Below are 16,813 nucleotides of genomic sequence, written 5' to 3' on the forward strand. Positions count from 1 at the left end.
ACAATACTTTATTCCTAGTACTTGGTCATGTGACATGACCTTTGAATATGGCTATTTATTCTTCTCCATCCTTAACCATAGTGTTTCTGATGATTGCTTAAGTTTCAGAACCATTGCTGTAGGTCAGTGTTTCTCAACCGAGGGCAGTTTTGTCCCCCAGGAGACATCTGACAATGTCACTTTTGGTTGTCACAACTGGGGAGTGTGGGGTTGCTACTGGCATGTAGTAGGTAGAGGTCAGGAATACTGCTAAACACTATACAGTGTACAGGGCAGCCCCTCTCCCCGCGCCAAACAAAAAATTATCCCACCCAAAATGTCAATAGTGCTGAGATTGAGAAACCCTGATCTAGATATGTAGTAAGTGAGATTGTGTGTCCCAAGCAGGTTATGTCTGAGGTTAGGATACATTACTCTTTGAACAGTGCATGTCACTCTAGTGAAGAGAGTTCAGTTTATAAGAGGATATCCCAGTTATGTTCTGCTTCCTCAGATCCTGCCAGTTTTACTGAGATAACTAAAGACTGTGATGAGAATAAAGAAAACAAAACTCCAGAAGGATCTCAAGGAGAAGTTGATTGGCTCCAGCAGTATGATATGGAGCGTGAGAGGGAGGAACAAGAGCTTCAGCAGGCATTGGCTCAGAGCCTTCAAGAGCAAGTAAGAGATATTTATATTGCTACTTTCTCCATACCTGTCTTTTCCAAGAAATAGAACAATAATAATAGTGAAAAACATTTGTTAAGCACTGTGTGTCAAGCATTATTCCAGGTGATTTACATACGGTGAACCACTGAACCACCAAAACAAACTAAACTTGTTTGGGGCTTTTGCCTTGGGTTTGAAACAGAAACATTGATTTTTTCTTTTTTAAAAAACCCAAATGCAACAAAATGTCTTGTTGGTTACCTCCTATTGCTATAATTTATTGCACACTAAAGCAAGATGAGTTGTTAGAGATCATCCCTAGTCCAACTTTATTTTGCAAACAGTTGAAACAGCCAGTATACCATGATGATTTTATCATTAATATTTTAAGGCAAAATGTTTGTTTTGGTCATTTTCTCACAATATGAATCCTTTCCTATGAATTATTTGAACATAAAATTCTCAGGAATATTGTCTGAAATTTTAGATTTTAGTCATAGACTAACATTTATCTGCTCTTTTCTTTATGTAGTAATCTATTCTTCAATTTTTAGTTCTTTATGCTTGTATTTGCCAAAGCTGGTTGATTTGCACTGTTGCAGTCAGCTGAGGTATCTGACTAAAAGGTGATATTTTGATGGTTGTCTAATCCTATACAATACATGTTAGTAATAAAAATTTGCCAAGACTCCCTAGAATGAATGCACAATTTTAGTGTTTGCAAATATCAGATTAAGAAATCTAATGTCACTAGAATATTGGGTCTTAATTTAAACTGCACATTAATATTATCTGGGGAGCTTTAAAAAAAATACTGATGCCTGGGTTGTTCTGCCCCCCAGAAATTCTGATGTAATTGATCTCAAGTGTGGTCTGGCATCTAGATTTCTTTTTTTTTTTTAATAAGGGTTTTTTAAAAAAAAAAAAACTTCCCCCAGTGATTCTAATGTGCAGCCAAGGTTGAGAACTCCTGCTTTAAAACTATTTCAGAGCCAGCTGCTCTGTATCCTTTTATTGATATTTATAAGAAGTACCTCCCTAGTTGCCTTGTCATCAAGATGTGTATATGTCAAACTGTCTTACAAATAATATATAGTAATCATTTGTTGTAGAAAACTTAGTGTAAAAGACCATGGTTTGGTTTCTTAACAATAGTTGCTTATAGTGCAGAAAAAGAAAAAATTCAGCGACCCTCCTTTTCTTAGACAAAAGACATATATTTTTCTTGTCAGCTGACCCGTTTAAAACTACCTTATTTGTCTCAGATATAAGGATAGGATTATGAGATGAAGTTTCTTTAGTTTGATATACCTGCATCATTCTATTAATTACTAAAAGAGAATCCTTTACCTTCTTGTTTCAGCATAGACTTTATGTACTTGGATAAATTTAAGTAATCATATTTCCTCTTAGAGAACACCTCTGTAACTTTCTTGAACACAGTACTATTGCTCCCAGAACTATAATGCAGAATAGCTCATTCTAAGCTTCTTATACATTTAAGTAACTTTAAAAACAAGTCTAGAATTGAGAAAAGTATAAAACAATTTTACTTTTTTTTTTTTACTCATGCATCCTTTGTAAGTTATCTTTTCTCTGAAAATGAGAGGGAAATTTTTTTTTGTAGTAAACATTTTCCTATTCCTTTTATAATGAGTCATCTAGTTGAGACATTTTCAGAGGTACAATTTTTTTCTAAGAAAACCTCGTATGTATTAGAAAAGCAACAGTCAGCAGCATTCATTTAGTATTTACCAAGCTTCTTTTACATGTTTATGGTTTCTTTAACAAGAATAAAAATAGAAATCTATGAATAATATGTTGCGGAAATATTGTTTATCTTGATGTCACAGGCGTAGGGTCTGTGCTAGAGCCAGCTCCCTGTCAGCTTAGGAGAGCCCACTATACATACTTCCCAAATCTGCATTCAGAGTCACATTGGTAGCTTAAAATTGGCCATGGTAGGAGTATTTATACCAAGGAACTTGGCAAATCCTGTAAATCAGGGGAAGAAAAGAGAGCTATTTACTAAGTATTTACTAAGTATCTGCTATGTTCCAGGTATCTCATACATGTTAGAAGAAAAGGAAATTACATCATAATGTCACATTGAATGGCTTTTGGTTGGCAAGCCAAGCGTCATTAACTAGAAGAGATAGCATTTAAGCCTTTTTAACCCCCACGTTTTTGTTTTAGGAAGACAGTGTTGGAAAAAGTAAAGAACTTCTCCACATCCCTCAAGAGGTCATATTCCAAACATCCATAAGATTATAGAAAACATTATTAGCAAATACTTTCAGAGCAGTGGATTTTATCCTCATTAAATAAGTTTAATCAATACTTCTTTAAATACCTTAGTTTTGTTCTTATCCCTTTAGGAGGCTTGGGAACAGAAAGAAGATGATGACCTCAAAAGAGCTACGGAGTTAAGTCTTCAAGGTATGGAGATTAATTACATTTTTTAATATGCTGAAATGTATCACAGAAGAGCATAAAAAATGTTTTTGTTATTTTTAATAACAGTAACAAATTTGAACACCTCCCAGGTAAAGATATAGAACCTTAGAAGTTACCTGTATACGCCTTCCCTTCCCTCCCTCCCAAAGGAAACCACCGATCTGACATTTGTATTCATCATTAACTTACCTTTTTAAAAAAAAAAAAATAATGTTACCATGCATATTCATATCCCTAAACAATACTTTTTTGACATTTTAAATATGAGCTTTATTTTAAATTTAAAGAAACACTGAAAATAAACACTTTTTACAAATTATATCAAACACTTAAAACATAATCTGGGAATGTTAAACATTAATTCTTAATTCAAAATAATGACATTCATAGAATACATCCTGGTGCTGGCCAATATCGAGTTTACTTAAATCTAGTAGATTTTATGTAAGCTTAACCATTAATCCTTCCTAAAATTCGGTGATTATGATTCAACTTTATAAGGTTAAGCAAGTCTTCTGTGTAATACCCTCATATAACTTTTTCAAATACAAACATTTATACCAGCAAGGAAATTATTAAAACGTATATAAATTATGCTGAGGGGCTTGATTAAAAGGCTTTCTATATGGAGAGAGGCATCTCACCTTAGAAAGCACACACACACACAAAACCACTTAATTGAATATAAGATGCCAGGACATTCTTTTAGTTATGTTACACAGCACACTGCACGTTTATAAGTGTCATTCTATTATGTATGAACTGAAAACATAATATTTTTTAAAAAGCCCTTGCCACGAGGGAGTGGAATATGCCTGCATTAAGCACAGAAACGCAGAGCTTTTTACAGGATGTCAACTGACTGCCTGTCTCCAGCTGGCTACCAGGCACCACTGAAAACTGTCACCACCCTCAGAAAGACAAGATGTTCTTGTTAATGATGTCCACGGCCTCCAGAATCTCCTCCTCCTTGATCACAAGCGGAGGTGCAAACCTGATGATATCACCATGGGTTGGCTTGGCCAGAAGTCCATTATCTCGAAGTCACAGACATACCTTGCAAGCATCACAGTCTTTGGTTTCTCTAATAACAATAACATTTAATAATCCTTTTCCTCTTACAGCAGTTATAATATCAGAAGGTAGCTTCATGCGTTCATTTCTCAAGATGATACCCATTTGTCTGCCTTTTTCAGCAAGGTTTTCTTCTTCCAAAACCTCAAGGGCTGTGATGGACACTCGGCAGCCTAGTGAACTGCCACCGTACATAGAACCATGTTCCCCTGGTTTAATGGGCAACATTATTTCATCATTATACAACACTGTGGATACAGGGTATAAACCACCAGAAAGTGCTTTTCCTAGAAGAACTGTATCAGGTCTGACATTTTTGTGATCCATAGCCAGCCATCTACCAGTTCTGGCCAATCCTGTCTGTATTTCATCAGCAATAAACAGAACCTGGTCCTGGGTTTAGAGCTCTTGCACGCCCACAAGGTAGCCTGGATCCAGAACAACAACGCCTGCTTCACCCTGAATTGGTTCCATCATGAACGCCACAACATTTGGATCCTGAAGTGCATGCTCAAGAGCAGGCAGATAATTATATGGAGTGATTTCAGAACCTGACATAAATGGTCCAAAACCATTGTAACTGGTTGGGTGTGTGGAACTGGAGATTGCAGACAATGTTCTACCCCAAAAATTTCCGGCTGCAAAAAGCAATCTTCGCTTTGTGTTTTGGGATACCCTTCACAGTAGTATATCCCCATCTCCGAGCAAGTTTGCAAGCACTCTCTCCAGCCTCCACTCCTGTAATCATAGGAAGAACTTCGTGGTAGTTGAAAAGTTTAGTAACATACTCTTTCTTTTTTTTGTCTGCGTTGGGTCTTCATTGCTGGGCTCCAGCTTTCTTTAATTGCAACGAGCGGGGGCTACTCTGCTGCGGAGTGCGGGCTTCTCATTGCAGTGGCTTCTCTTGTGGAGCACGGGCTCTAGGTGTACGGGCCTCAGTAGTTGTGGCACGTAGGCTTCAGTAGTTGTGGCTCGCGGGCTCTAGAGCGCAGGCTCAGTAGTTGTGGCACATGGGCTTAGTTGCTCCACGGCATGTGGGATCTTCCTGGAACAGGGCTCAAACCCATGTCCCCCTGCATTGGCAGACGGATTCTCAACCACTGTGCCACCAGGGAAGCCCTAGCAACATACTCTTTGTATTCACCAGGCACGTTGTTGTAGAAAGCTCTAGACGTTAAGGTCACTTTATCCACCTGACTTTTCGAAGCATTCACAGTCTTTGGATGACAGTGCCCTTGGTTGATAGCACTGTAAGCACTGAGAAAGTCAAAATATTTTCTGCCTTCTACATCCCATATGTAAATACTTTTTCCTCTCTCCAGGGCTACAGGTAAAGGGTGGTAGTTGTGGGCACCATATTTAGATTCCCGTTCAAAAATGTAATCAGAGGATGGAGGACCTTGGACTGTTTTTTTAGTTGCAGCGGATGTATTGGGTTGGCCAAAAAGTTCATTTGAGCTTTTCCGTACCATCTTGCAAACTTTTTGGCCAACCCAATAGCAGAAGCCACTGAAGAATGAATTCTATGGTGAAGGACAGCAACAGTCTGCACATGTGCTAGTCTGGAAAACATGATGTCCTTCAAGTAGGAATATCACCAACCATCCCTTCTTCCCACAGTTCAGATTAGAATACAGATTTTTAACCCAAGATCCAGGGATGGTCTTCACAGGGTCCAATAACTCCTGGCGGCACCTCCAAGACCAGCCTAGGACACGCGACATCAACTGAACAGCTGCCCTAAACAATATATTTTTTTAATTTTGAAAAATTAAATAGCAAAGACAGTCTATCTGTAATCCATCTGTATGACAGCAATACTGCCACTGTTAAGACTGCTAGGAGAAGATAATGTGACTTCAGTTTCCCCATGAATTTATAAGAGCTCACTCGGGAAGCCAGTGAGACAAGTCGTGAATGAGTATTTAGAAGCGTAAGGTTCACCATAGTCAGGGGATTTGGCAGAACTTATTTATGGACCATGTGCTGGAAGTCTACCAGGACAGGTAGTCACGGGAAGTGAGCTAACTCTGTATTTTCTAAGATCACTCTGGTCTTTCTCTGGCTCTGAGAAATAGATTAAAGCAAAACACTTTGCTGGTATAAAATGAGTGTTCTAGGCTGATCTAGACACCAGGGGATGGTCAAGAGAGCAAGAATTTCACTGGCAGATGATTGAGACAGTTACAAATAAGAATTCAAGCTAGGCTCACCTAGGCATTCTGTCCTCAGATTTAAAAGATGGTACAATGGTGGTGATGACTGACCGTCTCAAGTCATATTGTTCCAGTCTGGACTGGTTGCCCTCTACATCCATGCACAGATATCCTGAAATCTCCCTAACCGTTCTCCAGGGGATTCCCTCTGATTCGCTCTTTTGTTCGAATCTCCCATTTCCTGTATGACTCTTTTCTCATCCTTTGTGTACTTATGCTTTGATGGAGAACATCCCCAGTAGTTTTCTTGAAAAAGAGGGGATGTGACTTAGATTTTTTGGAGGACTTGAAAGTTTCATTCTGCCCCAGTATTTGACTGATAGTTTGTCTGAATATAGAATTCAGGGTTTACAATCATTGTAAAAGCATTGTTTCCCCCCACCTTCATGCTGTTGGGCAATGACAAAAGTCTTGTTTGCTGGGTTGCTGTATGAGAAGTCTAAAGCTGTTCTTTATTCTGATGTGACATCTTTTTTTTCTGAAAGCTTATAGGATCTTCTCTTTGTTTCCATTGTGATTAAGTTTCACAGTGATGTGCCTTGATGTGTGTCTGTTTCATCCATTTCTGCTGAGCACTTAGAGGATTATTTTAATCTAGAAACTTTTGTCCTTCAATTCTAAGAAATTTTCACTGATTTCCTTCATTCTACTTCCTCTCTTTTCTCTTTTTGAAACTCCTATTATTCAGACATCCTAGTCTGATCCTCTTAATTTTCTCATCTCTTTTCTCTGTTTTCCATTTTTTTGTTATTTTGCTGTACTGCCTGGGAAGTTTCTCCAACATTATCACCAACTCCAAACTTTTTTTTAGTATTTTATTTCTATCATATTTCTAATTTTCAAGAACTGGTTTTTGTGATTGTTACTTTTTTATAAGATTTTGGAGTGGGGGTGGTTCATAGAAGCAATACCATCTCAACTCTCTGAGGATATTAAATACGGTTCATTTTTTTGTTTATTTGACATTTCCATCTCCCTGAATAGATTCTCTTTTCTCCAGATTGCTCTGTCCTGTGTGTTTATTATGGTCTTTATATTCCTTGTTAGAGTCTTTTTTCAATAATCTAGTAATCCTTGGCTGTCAGCTCATGATTAAGAGTAGGGGACTAGCAGAAACTAACACACCATTGTAAAGCAATTATACTCCAATAAAGATGTTAAAAAAAAAAAGAGTAGGGGACTAAAAAGATGATTGGAAGCTCTGAGTATATGAATAGCTAGGACTTGTCAACTTTGAGTTTTACAGGGTTTTACTGTTTGGGGGATGATGTTAACATTTTAGGCCTTCCCTTGGGCTGGTAAGATTCCTAAAGAAAGTTTTCTAGTCTCTTGCCCTTGCCTACAGGTAAAAGATGTGGCTGCCAGAGTTCTAGAAGCCAAGTATAGGCATAGGGCTGGGGGTGGGGGTGAGAGTTATATTCATCTTTCAATATGCACACTGTCGCCTACTCCCCTGTTTTCAGTATGGTACTCCCCTGTGCCTGGAATCCTCCAATCCAGAGACTGTTTTACCAACTCTCCAGAGAACAAAGCTGCCGACCTCTGTCATTGCCCAGCAGCATGAAGTAAGGGGAAGTGGATCTAGGAGTCTGTAACTCAAACAACTTTCTCCTAATCCTTATTTTTATCCTCTTCTTAGCCTCCAGTTTTAGAGATACCTGCTATTTCCAAGTTGTATGTCTTTTGAGGACTCTGTAATATAAATTGGATTGGTTCTCAACTTTTCCATTACTGGCTTAAGTTTGACTTTCTTAGGTCTGCTAAGTCAGTCACCCCTCTATATTCCAGAGTCCAGAATTTTGAGGCTGTAGTCTTTTCCTGTTCTTCCCATTCTTAAGTGTTCATGTCTTTTAAACAACTCTATAAAAAAAAAAAGAGTCATTTATGCACAGATGCTCCTGGGATTCTTTATTTGAAGCCATTAGTTAAAGATGGATTCTTCCAGTGGAAACACATTAAGGAGAAAAATTGGACCTTGGATTTATTTGTTTAGTGTATTTTAGGTAAAACTTAGGAGTGTAAGGTTGAATTTCCATTATTTTTGTTAAATTTCAAAGTATGATTTAATGTTGAAGAAAATGAAAGGATGTTGATCTTCTTATGGTCTCTTTTCTGTCAGATAATTTATGTTTGCTGTTGGCACCTATAATATGCACCAAGTGTGTCAAATCTAACGTATAGTTTATATAATAGAGAATTCAGTGAAATTGGATTATCTGTAATTTCTTTTTTTCAGTTTTATTCCTTTCTTAAAAGAGTATTATCCCCTTTCATATAAATATATTTAAAACAAAAGGGAACATTTCTTTTACAGATAACTGGTGCCTGAATTTTTATTCCCTAGAGTAAGCTGGGTGAATTGGAACCCTAATAATAATATGTTTTATGTTTCTTAGAATGATAAAATGTGTACTTCAAGCTGTTTTATACCTTCCCAATCGTATCTCTTTGTGTCTATTCCAAGAACTTTTACAAGACTTTGTCTTTGTGTTCTTCAGAGTTTAACAACTCTTTTCTGGATTCATTGGGCTCTGATGAGGACTCTGGAAATGAGGATGTTTTAGATATGGAGTATACAGAAGCTGAAGCTGAGGAACTGAAAAGAAATGCTGAGGTGGGTGACATTATATTCCATTTGTAGGTCAAGTTGTCAGTACTACGCCTGTTGTTCCTTATCTTCAAAGGCCCCACTGTCAATGTCCATTCCAGGTCCCCTTCTGACCCTTTGGCAGCCATCAAATGGTCTTCACTTTCTCTTGGCCTTTGCTTGTCATTTCTTACACAGAAGATTCTCAAAACAAAATGAAAAAACAAAAAAAACACACATCCTGATCACCTTATGTGCATGTTAGGTAATAACTTAGTAATAGTTCTCAAGGTCATATGTATATTAAATCACCTTCCATTCTACCAAAACTATTTTATCTTTAAGGTTAAATACTAAAAATAGTTGATTGTTACTCAGTAAAAACTGTTGATGACATTAACTAGAGCACTTGAAATCTTTTTTTACCCTAAATAATTGCTTTTTTCCCATTTTCCAAATTTTTTGTAATTTTAATTACCCAGGATCCCACTATTCTAACACAACTACTGTTAGCATTTGATATATTCTTTTATCATCCCTACCCCAAAGTACCCTAAGTATGCTTTTAAAAAGTCATAGAATAAGTACAGTTTTTATCCTACTTGTTAAAGACTATAAGCATTTTATTTTTAATGGCTATACTGTATTCCATCAATGAACATGCTGTTTATTTTATTTAATTTTTAGTTAACATTGAGCATTTAAGTTGTTTTTTTTTTTCATTATAATAAATAACATATCGAGGAACTGTATATGATTGTAGTGTTTTCTATGTTAGGATTTTCTTCTTTAAGGAAATTCCCAGAAATAAATTACAGCTTCAAAGTTTTTGCACATTTTAATGGTTTCTGGCTTACCTATAAGCTATATTTCTTCCCAAAATTATATCTTATAGTGCTGCCTGAACTGTGTATGATTGTTAATGTTTTCTATATTAGGATTTTCTTCTTTAAGGAAATTCCCAGAAATAAATTACAACATCAAAGTTTTTGAACATTTTAATGGTTTCTGGCTTACCTATAGCTATATTTCTTCCCAAAATTATATCTTATAGTGCTGCCTGAAGTCCATGAATATCACTTTTCAGTTGTTTTACTTTTCTGCTAATAATATTTAAATAGCATTTTAAAAAATATTTAAAATGTAAAAGTTCATCCATAATCTCTACAGCAACACAGCAACTCTTTTCATTTTTTCCATTCTGTTTTTCAGTACTTAGCCATTAACATATCTATTTTATAGAAGTATAGTTATTATGTGTGTTCATGTAAGTTTGAAAAACAAGTTAACATGTTGCTGACCCACATATTTTTTCTTTAAATAACTGAATAATACTGTACTGAGCTGATATACCAGTAACCATTTAACTATTACTGAGCGTATTGTTAGTTCCAAATTTTCATTATTATAGATAATGCTACAGTGAATAATTATATACATATATACTGTTTCCTTCTTTTGCATTATTTTCTTAGGATAAATTCTTGGGGAGTAGAATTCTTGGGTCAAAGGATATGAACAATACCAACCACTGGGTTTTTTTATTGAGTCTAACCCCCCACACATTGAAACTTTGCCATGTCAGCTTTGATAATAAATTTAAAATTAGTGTTTTGCTTGTATTCAGATGAAGAGTTGAAAGTCATGCCCACTTCTGTTTTCCAGACAGGAAATCTTCCTCATTCCTATCGGCTCATCAGTGTTGTCAGTCACATTGGTAGCACTTCTTCTTCAGGTAAATGGACATTAGGATTTCAGCATTTTATAAATGGCCTAGCCAGCATTTACTCCTTATTGGGTTGCTCTGAGACTAGCTTTGTGAGGTGTAAGTTAAACACATCAAGAAAAACTTTGAAATCGTTTCTTTGATCACACTAAGTGTGAAATGTGTTAATAGGTACAACTGTTTTGATTTCTCTATTCACATTTGACCCAAATGTCCCTAAACAAAATATATTTATCAAAAAAGTTGTCCTGGTATAGTAAGGTGAAATGGGGTTGGCTGTTTCTCTTTCTGAAACTTCCTGTCCCTGAGAAAAATTCAGTACTTTTTTTTTTTTATTTATTTATTATTTTATTTATTTATTTTTGGCTGTGTTGGGTCTTCGTTGCTGCGCACGGGCTTTCTCTAATGCGACGAGCGGGGTCTACTCTTCAGTGCGGTGTGCGGGCTTCTCATTGCAGTGGCTTCTCTTGTTGTGGAGTGTGGGCTCTACGTGCACGGGCTTCAGTAGTTGTGGCACACGGGCTCAGTAGTTGTGGCTTGCGGGCTCTAGAGCACAGGCTCAGTAGTTGTGGTGCACGGGCTTAGTTGCTCTGCAGCATGTGGCATCTTCCTGGACCAGGGCTCGAACCCGTGTCCCTTGCACTGGCAGGAGGATTCTTAACTACTGCACCACCAGGGAAGCCCCTTTAATACGTTTTTTTAAAAAAATAACCTTAATTTTAAGATTTTATTTATTTCAGGTCATTACATTAGTGATGTGTACGACATTAAGAAGCAGGCTTGGTTTACTTATAATGACCTAGAGGTATCTAAAATCCAAGAGGCTTCTGTGCAGAGTGATCGAGATCGAAGTGGTTACATCTTCTTTTATATGCACAAGTAAGAAACTTTGCCTGATCTGAAGCCGTGGGCTAAAAATCACTTGAATTCTTTTTTTTTTTTTTCTTTAAGGATAAAATGTTCCCATCAATTAATTGGTAGACAATTTATGGCTTTTATTGTCTTTGCTTAGGGCTCATGTCTTGATATTTCCAAAATATTTTTTCTCTTAACTTACACAGTAGAATCTAGGTATAGAACTTAAGATCTTTTTATGATGGAAGCTGTCCTGTCATAAAACTTTTTGGTCTTTCATTGTATCAGCTAGAAGATCTGAGTTATATGGATAGGAACTACATAGCATTTCTATCAAAGCTAGCTATTGCCATTCCCCACTAAGTATTTTTAAGAATCGGCACATGGGGTTAAGATGGTAATAAAATTAATGAGCTGCTTATTTAAATAAAATTTAGGCACCATGGGATTATGCAGCCTTTATCAATGTTTATTTTCTGTCTATCCTCTGTCTCTGTTCACTGAATTTCCTGTTTAACTTTTTATTTGTTTTATTTTAAGGGAGATCTTTGATGAGCTGCTGGAAACAGAAAAGACCTCTCAGGCACTTAGCATGGAAGTGGGGAAGACCACTCGTCAGGCTTCATGAGAAACAAACTCCTGGGTTGGCAGTGTGCACTGCATATTCTCTCTTACTGCCACCCACTTCTCTTTCCTCTGCCTGAGGAGAATTTAGAACTCTACTTGATGCGGGAGCAACAAACAGCTCAGGGCCAAACCAAAAGACGAAAACTGCAATTATGCGGAACGCTCCATTAATTGTTTTATGGAAACTTTGGTCTCACATCTGTAGCTGATTATCCTTTTTTTCTCCTACAAGAGTGGCACTTCCTTCTGTCTTAGGAATACATGTTGTAAATATATATATATATGTACATACAGACACACACATACACACGCATATATGTGGAATGAATGGAGCCTTAAAGAGTTAGGATAGCCCACCAGAGTATGCCTGGTCAAAATTAATAGCACAGCAGTTTGGAGACGAGATGAAGTTGTCAAAGAGTCCGTTCACCTGAGAAATGTGTGAAGATATACATATCATTTGGCATTTAGCTTTTATGTTCCTTGAGTAGTTTCACTGAAGTCTGTAATCTTTCATGTGTGTTTCCTATTAGTAAAGTTCACTGGAAAGCCAGCTCTCCATGTTACACTAATGACAGTTTGTCCTCCTGACAAAGGAGGGACAATTTCTGCCACCTGACTTGAGGAGCTTTTTTAAAAAAATTATTTCATGGATTTGTAATGCTTTTGCTGTTTACATGCAGTCCCAAGAAATGGATTGTTGGTGCTTTGGAATGTGTTATGTTCCCACATTTGGTATTCATTGTACACTTTGTATTTTCTTTAAAGAGATTCCTTCACACAGTATTTTCATTGTATATCATCTATATTATTACCGTGGTGAAGATAGAATCTTTTATTTTTCTTCTGTGTCATTCTTCCATGGAGCAAGCATTACCCTAACAGACTGCAGCCAAAACTTTAAGAGGTAGGAAAGTGATGTTGTCCCAGTTGGGACTCCCCTACAAGATTACCTAGAGAATATGAAGAATGCTAGCATCTCTGTCTCCCACACATAGAGAGGTCAGGAGGAGTATTCTTGTGTTAAAGCTGAAACTCTGGACCACTAAAGCTGAAAGCCCTGCTTCAAGGGTGAAATTAAGCACACGAGCTATAGGATAAAGCTTAAACATATAACCATTTGCTGTCTGGCTTTGCCCTTAAAACAGGATGAGGATTAAAATATGATTGGTTTAGGTAATTCCAATAACTAACAAATAACAAAGGTGCATAATTATCTTTTTAGGTGCTTTGAGTTGAGGTTAAATGGGGTTCAGCATTAAGTGCTATGTTAGTCACTCAGCTGACATAACCAGCTTGGTTAAGCAGCTTGTGAAACCATATAAAGAATGAGTTTGAGAGTAGAATTTTGTTCGTAAAATAATTTTGTGAGCCCAGGAATCATTAGGATCACACAGAGTTAAGTATAGCAAAATGAAACCTTCAACATTTTCTTTCATTTTTAAGTCCAACATCACAGATGATGTAACATCTTTTCTGGAAGATTGCCTTAAGAGAGCTCCAGCCCTACTCTTGAAACTTGGATGTGTTCTGACATAGTAACCTATTCTAAAATATTGAATCTTTGAATTATAAATGGCCCCAGCACTTTTGCTTAACTACTGATAAAAGCTTTGTCTCCTACCATTTACCTACCTGTTAATGTAGTGAACGTTCCAAAGTGGTATGGTGGTAGGATATGCAGGAGTAGTATAGAGCAGAGGAAAATACTTGTTTAAAAAACTAGCTTTTAAAATTTTGTTTATTTCCACTGGGGAGCCTTTTTTTTTTTTCTTGAAAATAACTGGTTTTCTCATATGTGAGTGAAGTGATAATCAAATTCTTTAGCTGTTTATTAGTTCACTGTGTCTGTATTTGAGAGCTTTTGAGAGATGCTGTTAAAAATGATTGGGAATGATTGACATGAGTGGGTGCATTTAGGGCATTTAAACAAATAAATATAATGCCATAAGCCTAGGATGCCCATGAAGTACCCTTGTTTGACTTGCTTTTCATAGCTTGTGTGTGTGTATGGTTTAGAAGTACACTTGGCTTGAACCTAATTTGATTTGTTCTTCATGTCTCAGGCAGGAATTATTAGTTGAAAAAAGTAGATGCGTTATGTCACTGCTCATACACTTGCAAGTTTGGGACTTGAAATTTCCTTGATGTCTGTCCATTGTTTTGGCCTGGTCAGCCTTCCTCTCTCCCTTCACTCCTTCAACTATTACCCCTTTCACTACAAAGTTACTTTCTCATTTTGGTTCAGTGAAGGATTAATGACTACACATGGAGAGTTCAGCTGGACCATGTTGATGGAGTTTTGTTTTTTTGAGCTGACTGTATGTATTTAAAAGTTACAAGTAGATAATATTTTTTGTGCAGTTTGCTCAGAATTGGGGAATGGAGCATTTGGCATGTTGGTGCCCGAAAGGGACAAGTTAGATAGGGACAGAGAGCTTCAGTTCCAGGCAGCTTGCACAATAAGTAATATTCCTATTGAAAATACCAAATATGTTACATTACTTTAAATGACTTTGAATTGGAACTTGACAGTTCTTAGTTCTACACACAAGTGATCCTAATTGGAATCTTTTGATAGGGAAAGCTAAACTAAAATTCAAACTTGTTGATTATTATCACCTAATATTATTACAGAGGATTGGAAAGTTGCATGTGCCCAGATGCTGCTATCACTTTAGAAGCCCTGACTATAATTTAGGCCTATAAGGAGATAGATTCTGTTTTGTAGGGAATATATTTATGTGTACAGACTCAGAAGTTCTGTTTCAGCAGGATAGAATAAGAAGCAAGTCCATGAATAATTATTTATATTTTGATTCCAAGAGCTACTTGTTTACTTGCCATGGTCTGTTAATTTCAGGCCTAACTTAATGGCTCAATAACAAATGTAAATGTGTTTACATTTTAAGAAGTATGCAACGATACTTAAAGATCAGTTCATTAACTCTGGGAGGCAAATACTAGATTAGACATTTATTTCTCTCCTTGATCAAGTGTAAACTTTTTCTAAAAGAGAAACTTTAAGAATTAAAACCTCAGCAAGTGAATTCCTGAATTTACCTATTCTTCCATATTGCAGTTACCATTATGTAACTGTATAAATATAGCTCTACACATGTACAGCTAGTTGTATAATGAAAATTATTCGGAAACACCTAAATTAAAGAGATTCTTGGCAGTATCTCATACGTAGTGGAGCATTATGAGTGTAGAGAGAGCATGGGCATTGAAAACATACAGGAAAAAAGGTAGTTTGTAAACTCATTTGTGATCTACTGAACAGAGATTATATTAAAACAAATAAAAATATTACCCTTCTTCCTCTTTCTTCTCTGTCCTCTAAATCGACTACAGTGGATGCTCTTAGTCATCCAACCATTTTTGCCCTTTTGTTTTAAATCAAGGAAACAGCGCTGGATCTCCAGGTACATGTGGATCTTGTGTATACATGGAGATTTTTAGAAAAAACAACACCCAGTACTAGATGCAAGTCACATAAAAGTGTCCCCCCCAAAACAGAAACATCTTTTTCCTCCTCCCCATCTTGCATTACACCAAGTAATGCTCTTTAAGTGTGTACAAAATCTAAACAGATTTCTGCCCTCTAACATCTTTCTAATGCATTACTTCAAAATTCTAATTTTGTCTCTATCAATGTCTTATTTACATCTGAAAAAATATATATATTTATTTTATTGGAAAACTAGTTTGTTAGGCCTTGAGAGTTTTGTGACAGGTTTCTTTTGCTGTGTCTCACCACGACCACTGACTCCTCTATGGCATGCTTTGATTACCAAACTTCAGGCAGTCTCTTGTTGTATCGTATTTATACACAATTAGTGTTTTCCTTTCCATGTGTGCTGTGTGTCTGAGGTTTTGAAGTTTTTAATAAAAAATGTGCCAGTGTGAATACAAGCAGTTGATTTCAGTAATTTGGACTTAAAGTGCAGAGGTTTGAAGTAGAGGCGTGTCCACTGGTGTCAGAGTAGAGTGGATGAGGGTCTGCATCAGGACTGGAGTTTGTTAGGTCCAATGCCAAAACAGAAGAGCAATCATCTGAACTGGTCTGTTTCAAGAACAGAATGGGTGGAAGAGTGAGACACAGTGGTTGTACACACCTCTCGTCTTTAGTTTTCCCTCCCTCTTTTCCTTCCATCCCCATCTTCTCTGGCCTATTGTCAGTGTTGTTTATTTATGCTACGGAGAGGAGAACAGAAGTAAGCTTCCTACACTTTGCCTAGTTGAGCCACTACTAGGTTTGCTGGCAGCTTTGGCCACATTATTTGTGAGGTGATTTTCTTTTTGTGTTCAGAGTGACTTTTGATTCTGATTCATTATGTTGTTTTGTATGGAGCGGCACTTTATCTGTGTTTTAGCAGAACTGTTCCTCTGTACCCTGTACGGTTTTTCCTTGTTTTTGTTTCCTTTTTAAATTATGCATAGAGTTTTTTGTGTGTGAAATTAAAGCCTTTATTAACCTTATGTTGGTTCAACTGTTATTTCTGAAAAGGACATATTCTTGCAGACACTTAACCCGTTGTTGAAGTTGTGGAAATCACCTGTTGGCCTTCTGACTTGGACTTTCAAGCACACTGTTACACCTTAAAGGGGATGGGATGG

General features: G+C 36.8%; 1 protein-coding gene and 1 pseudogene across 12 annotated transcripts in view; one reads left to right on the forward strand and one right to left on the reverse strand.

Moving 5' to 3' along the window:
- Positions 1–16,675, forward strand: part of USP37 (ubiquitin specific peptidase 37) — a 93,168-nt gene extending 76,493 nt beyond the window's left edge. For all 11 annotated transcript variants that reach the window (XM_082396554.1, XM_082396562.1, XM_082396553.1 and 8 more), the window contains 6 exons: positions 494–660; positions 3,027–3,087; positions 8,894–9,009; positions 10,648–10,717; positions 11,449–11,587; positions 12,104–16,675. In XM_082396554.1, coding sequence (XP_082252680.1) covers positions 494–660; positions 3,027–3,087; positions 8,894–9,009; positions 10,648–10,717; positions 11,449–11,587; positions 12,104–12,191 — 641 coding nt within the window. In that variant the 3' untranslated portion in view covers positions 12,192–16,675. The remainder of the gene's footprint in view (positions 1–493; positions 661–3,026; positions 3,088–8,893; positions 9,010–10,647; positions 10,718–11,448; positions 11,588–12,103) is intronic.
- LOC309630836 (ornithine aminotransferase, mitochondrial pseudogene) lies at positions 3,099–5,199 on the reverse strand (annotated as a pseudogene). The gene has a single exon. The product of its transcript is annotated as an ornithine aminotransferase, mitochondrial pseudogene (transcript).
- Positions 16,676–16,813: the final 138 nt, after the last annotated feature.

Source organism: Balaenoptera borealis, assembly GCF_965194805.1.
Source record: "Balaenoptera borealis genome assembly, chromosome: 6".
Taxonomy (NCBI): Eukaryota; Metazoa; Chordata; class Mammalia; order Artiodactyla; family Balaenopteridae; genus Balaenoptera; species Balaenoptera borealis.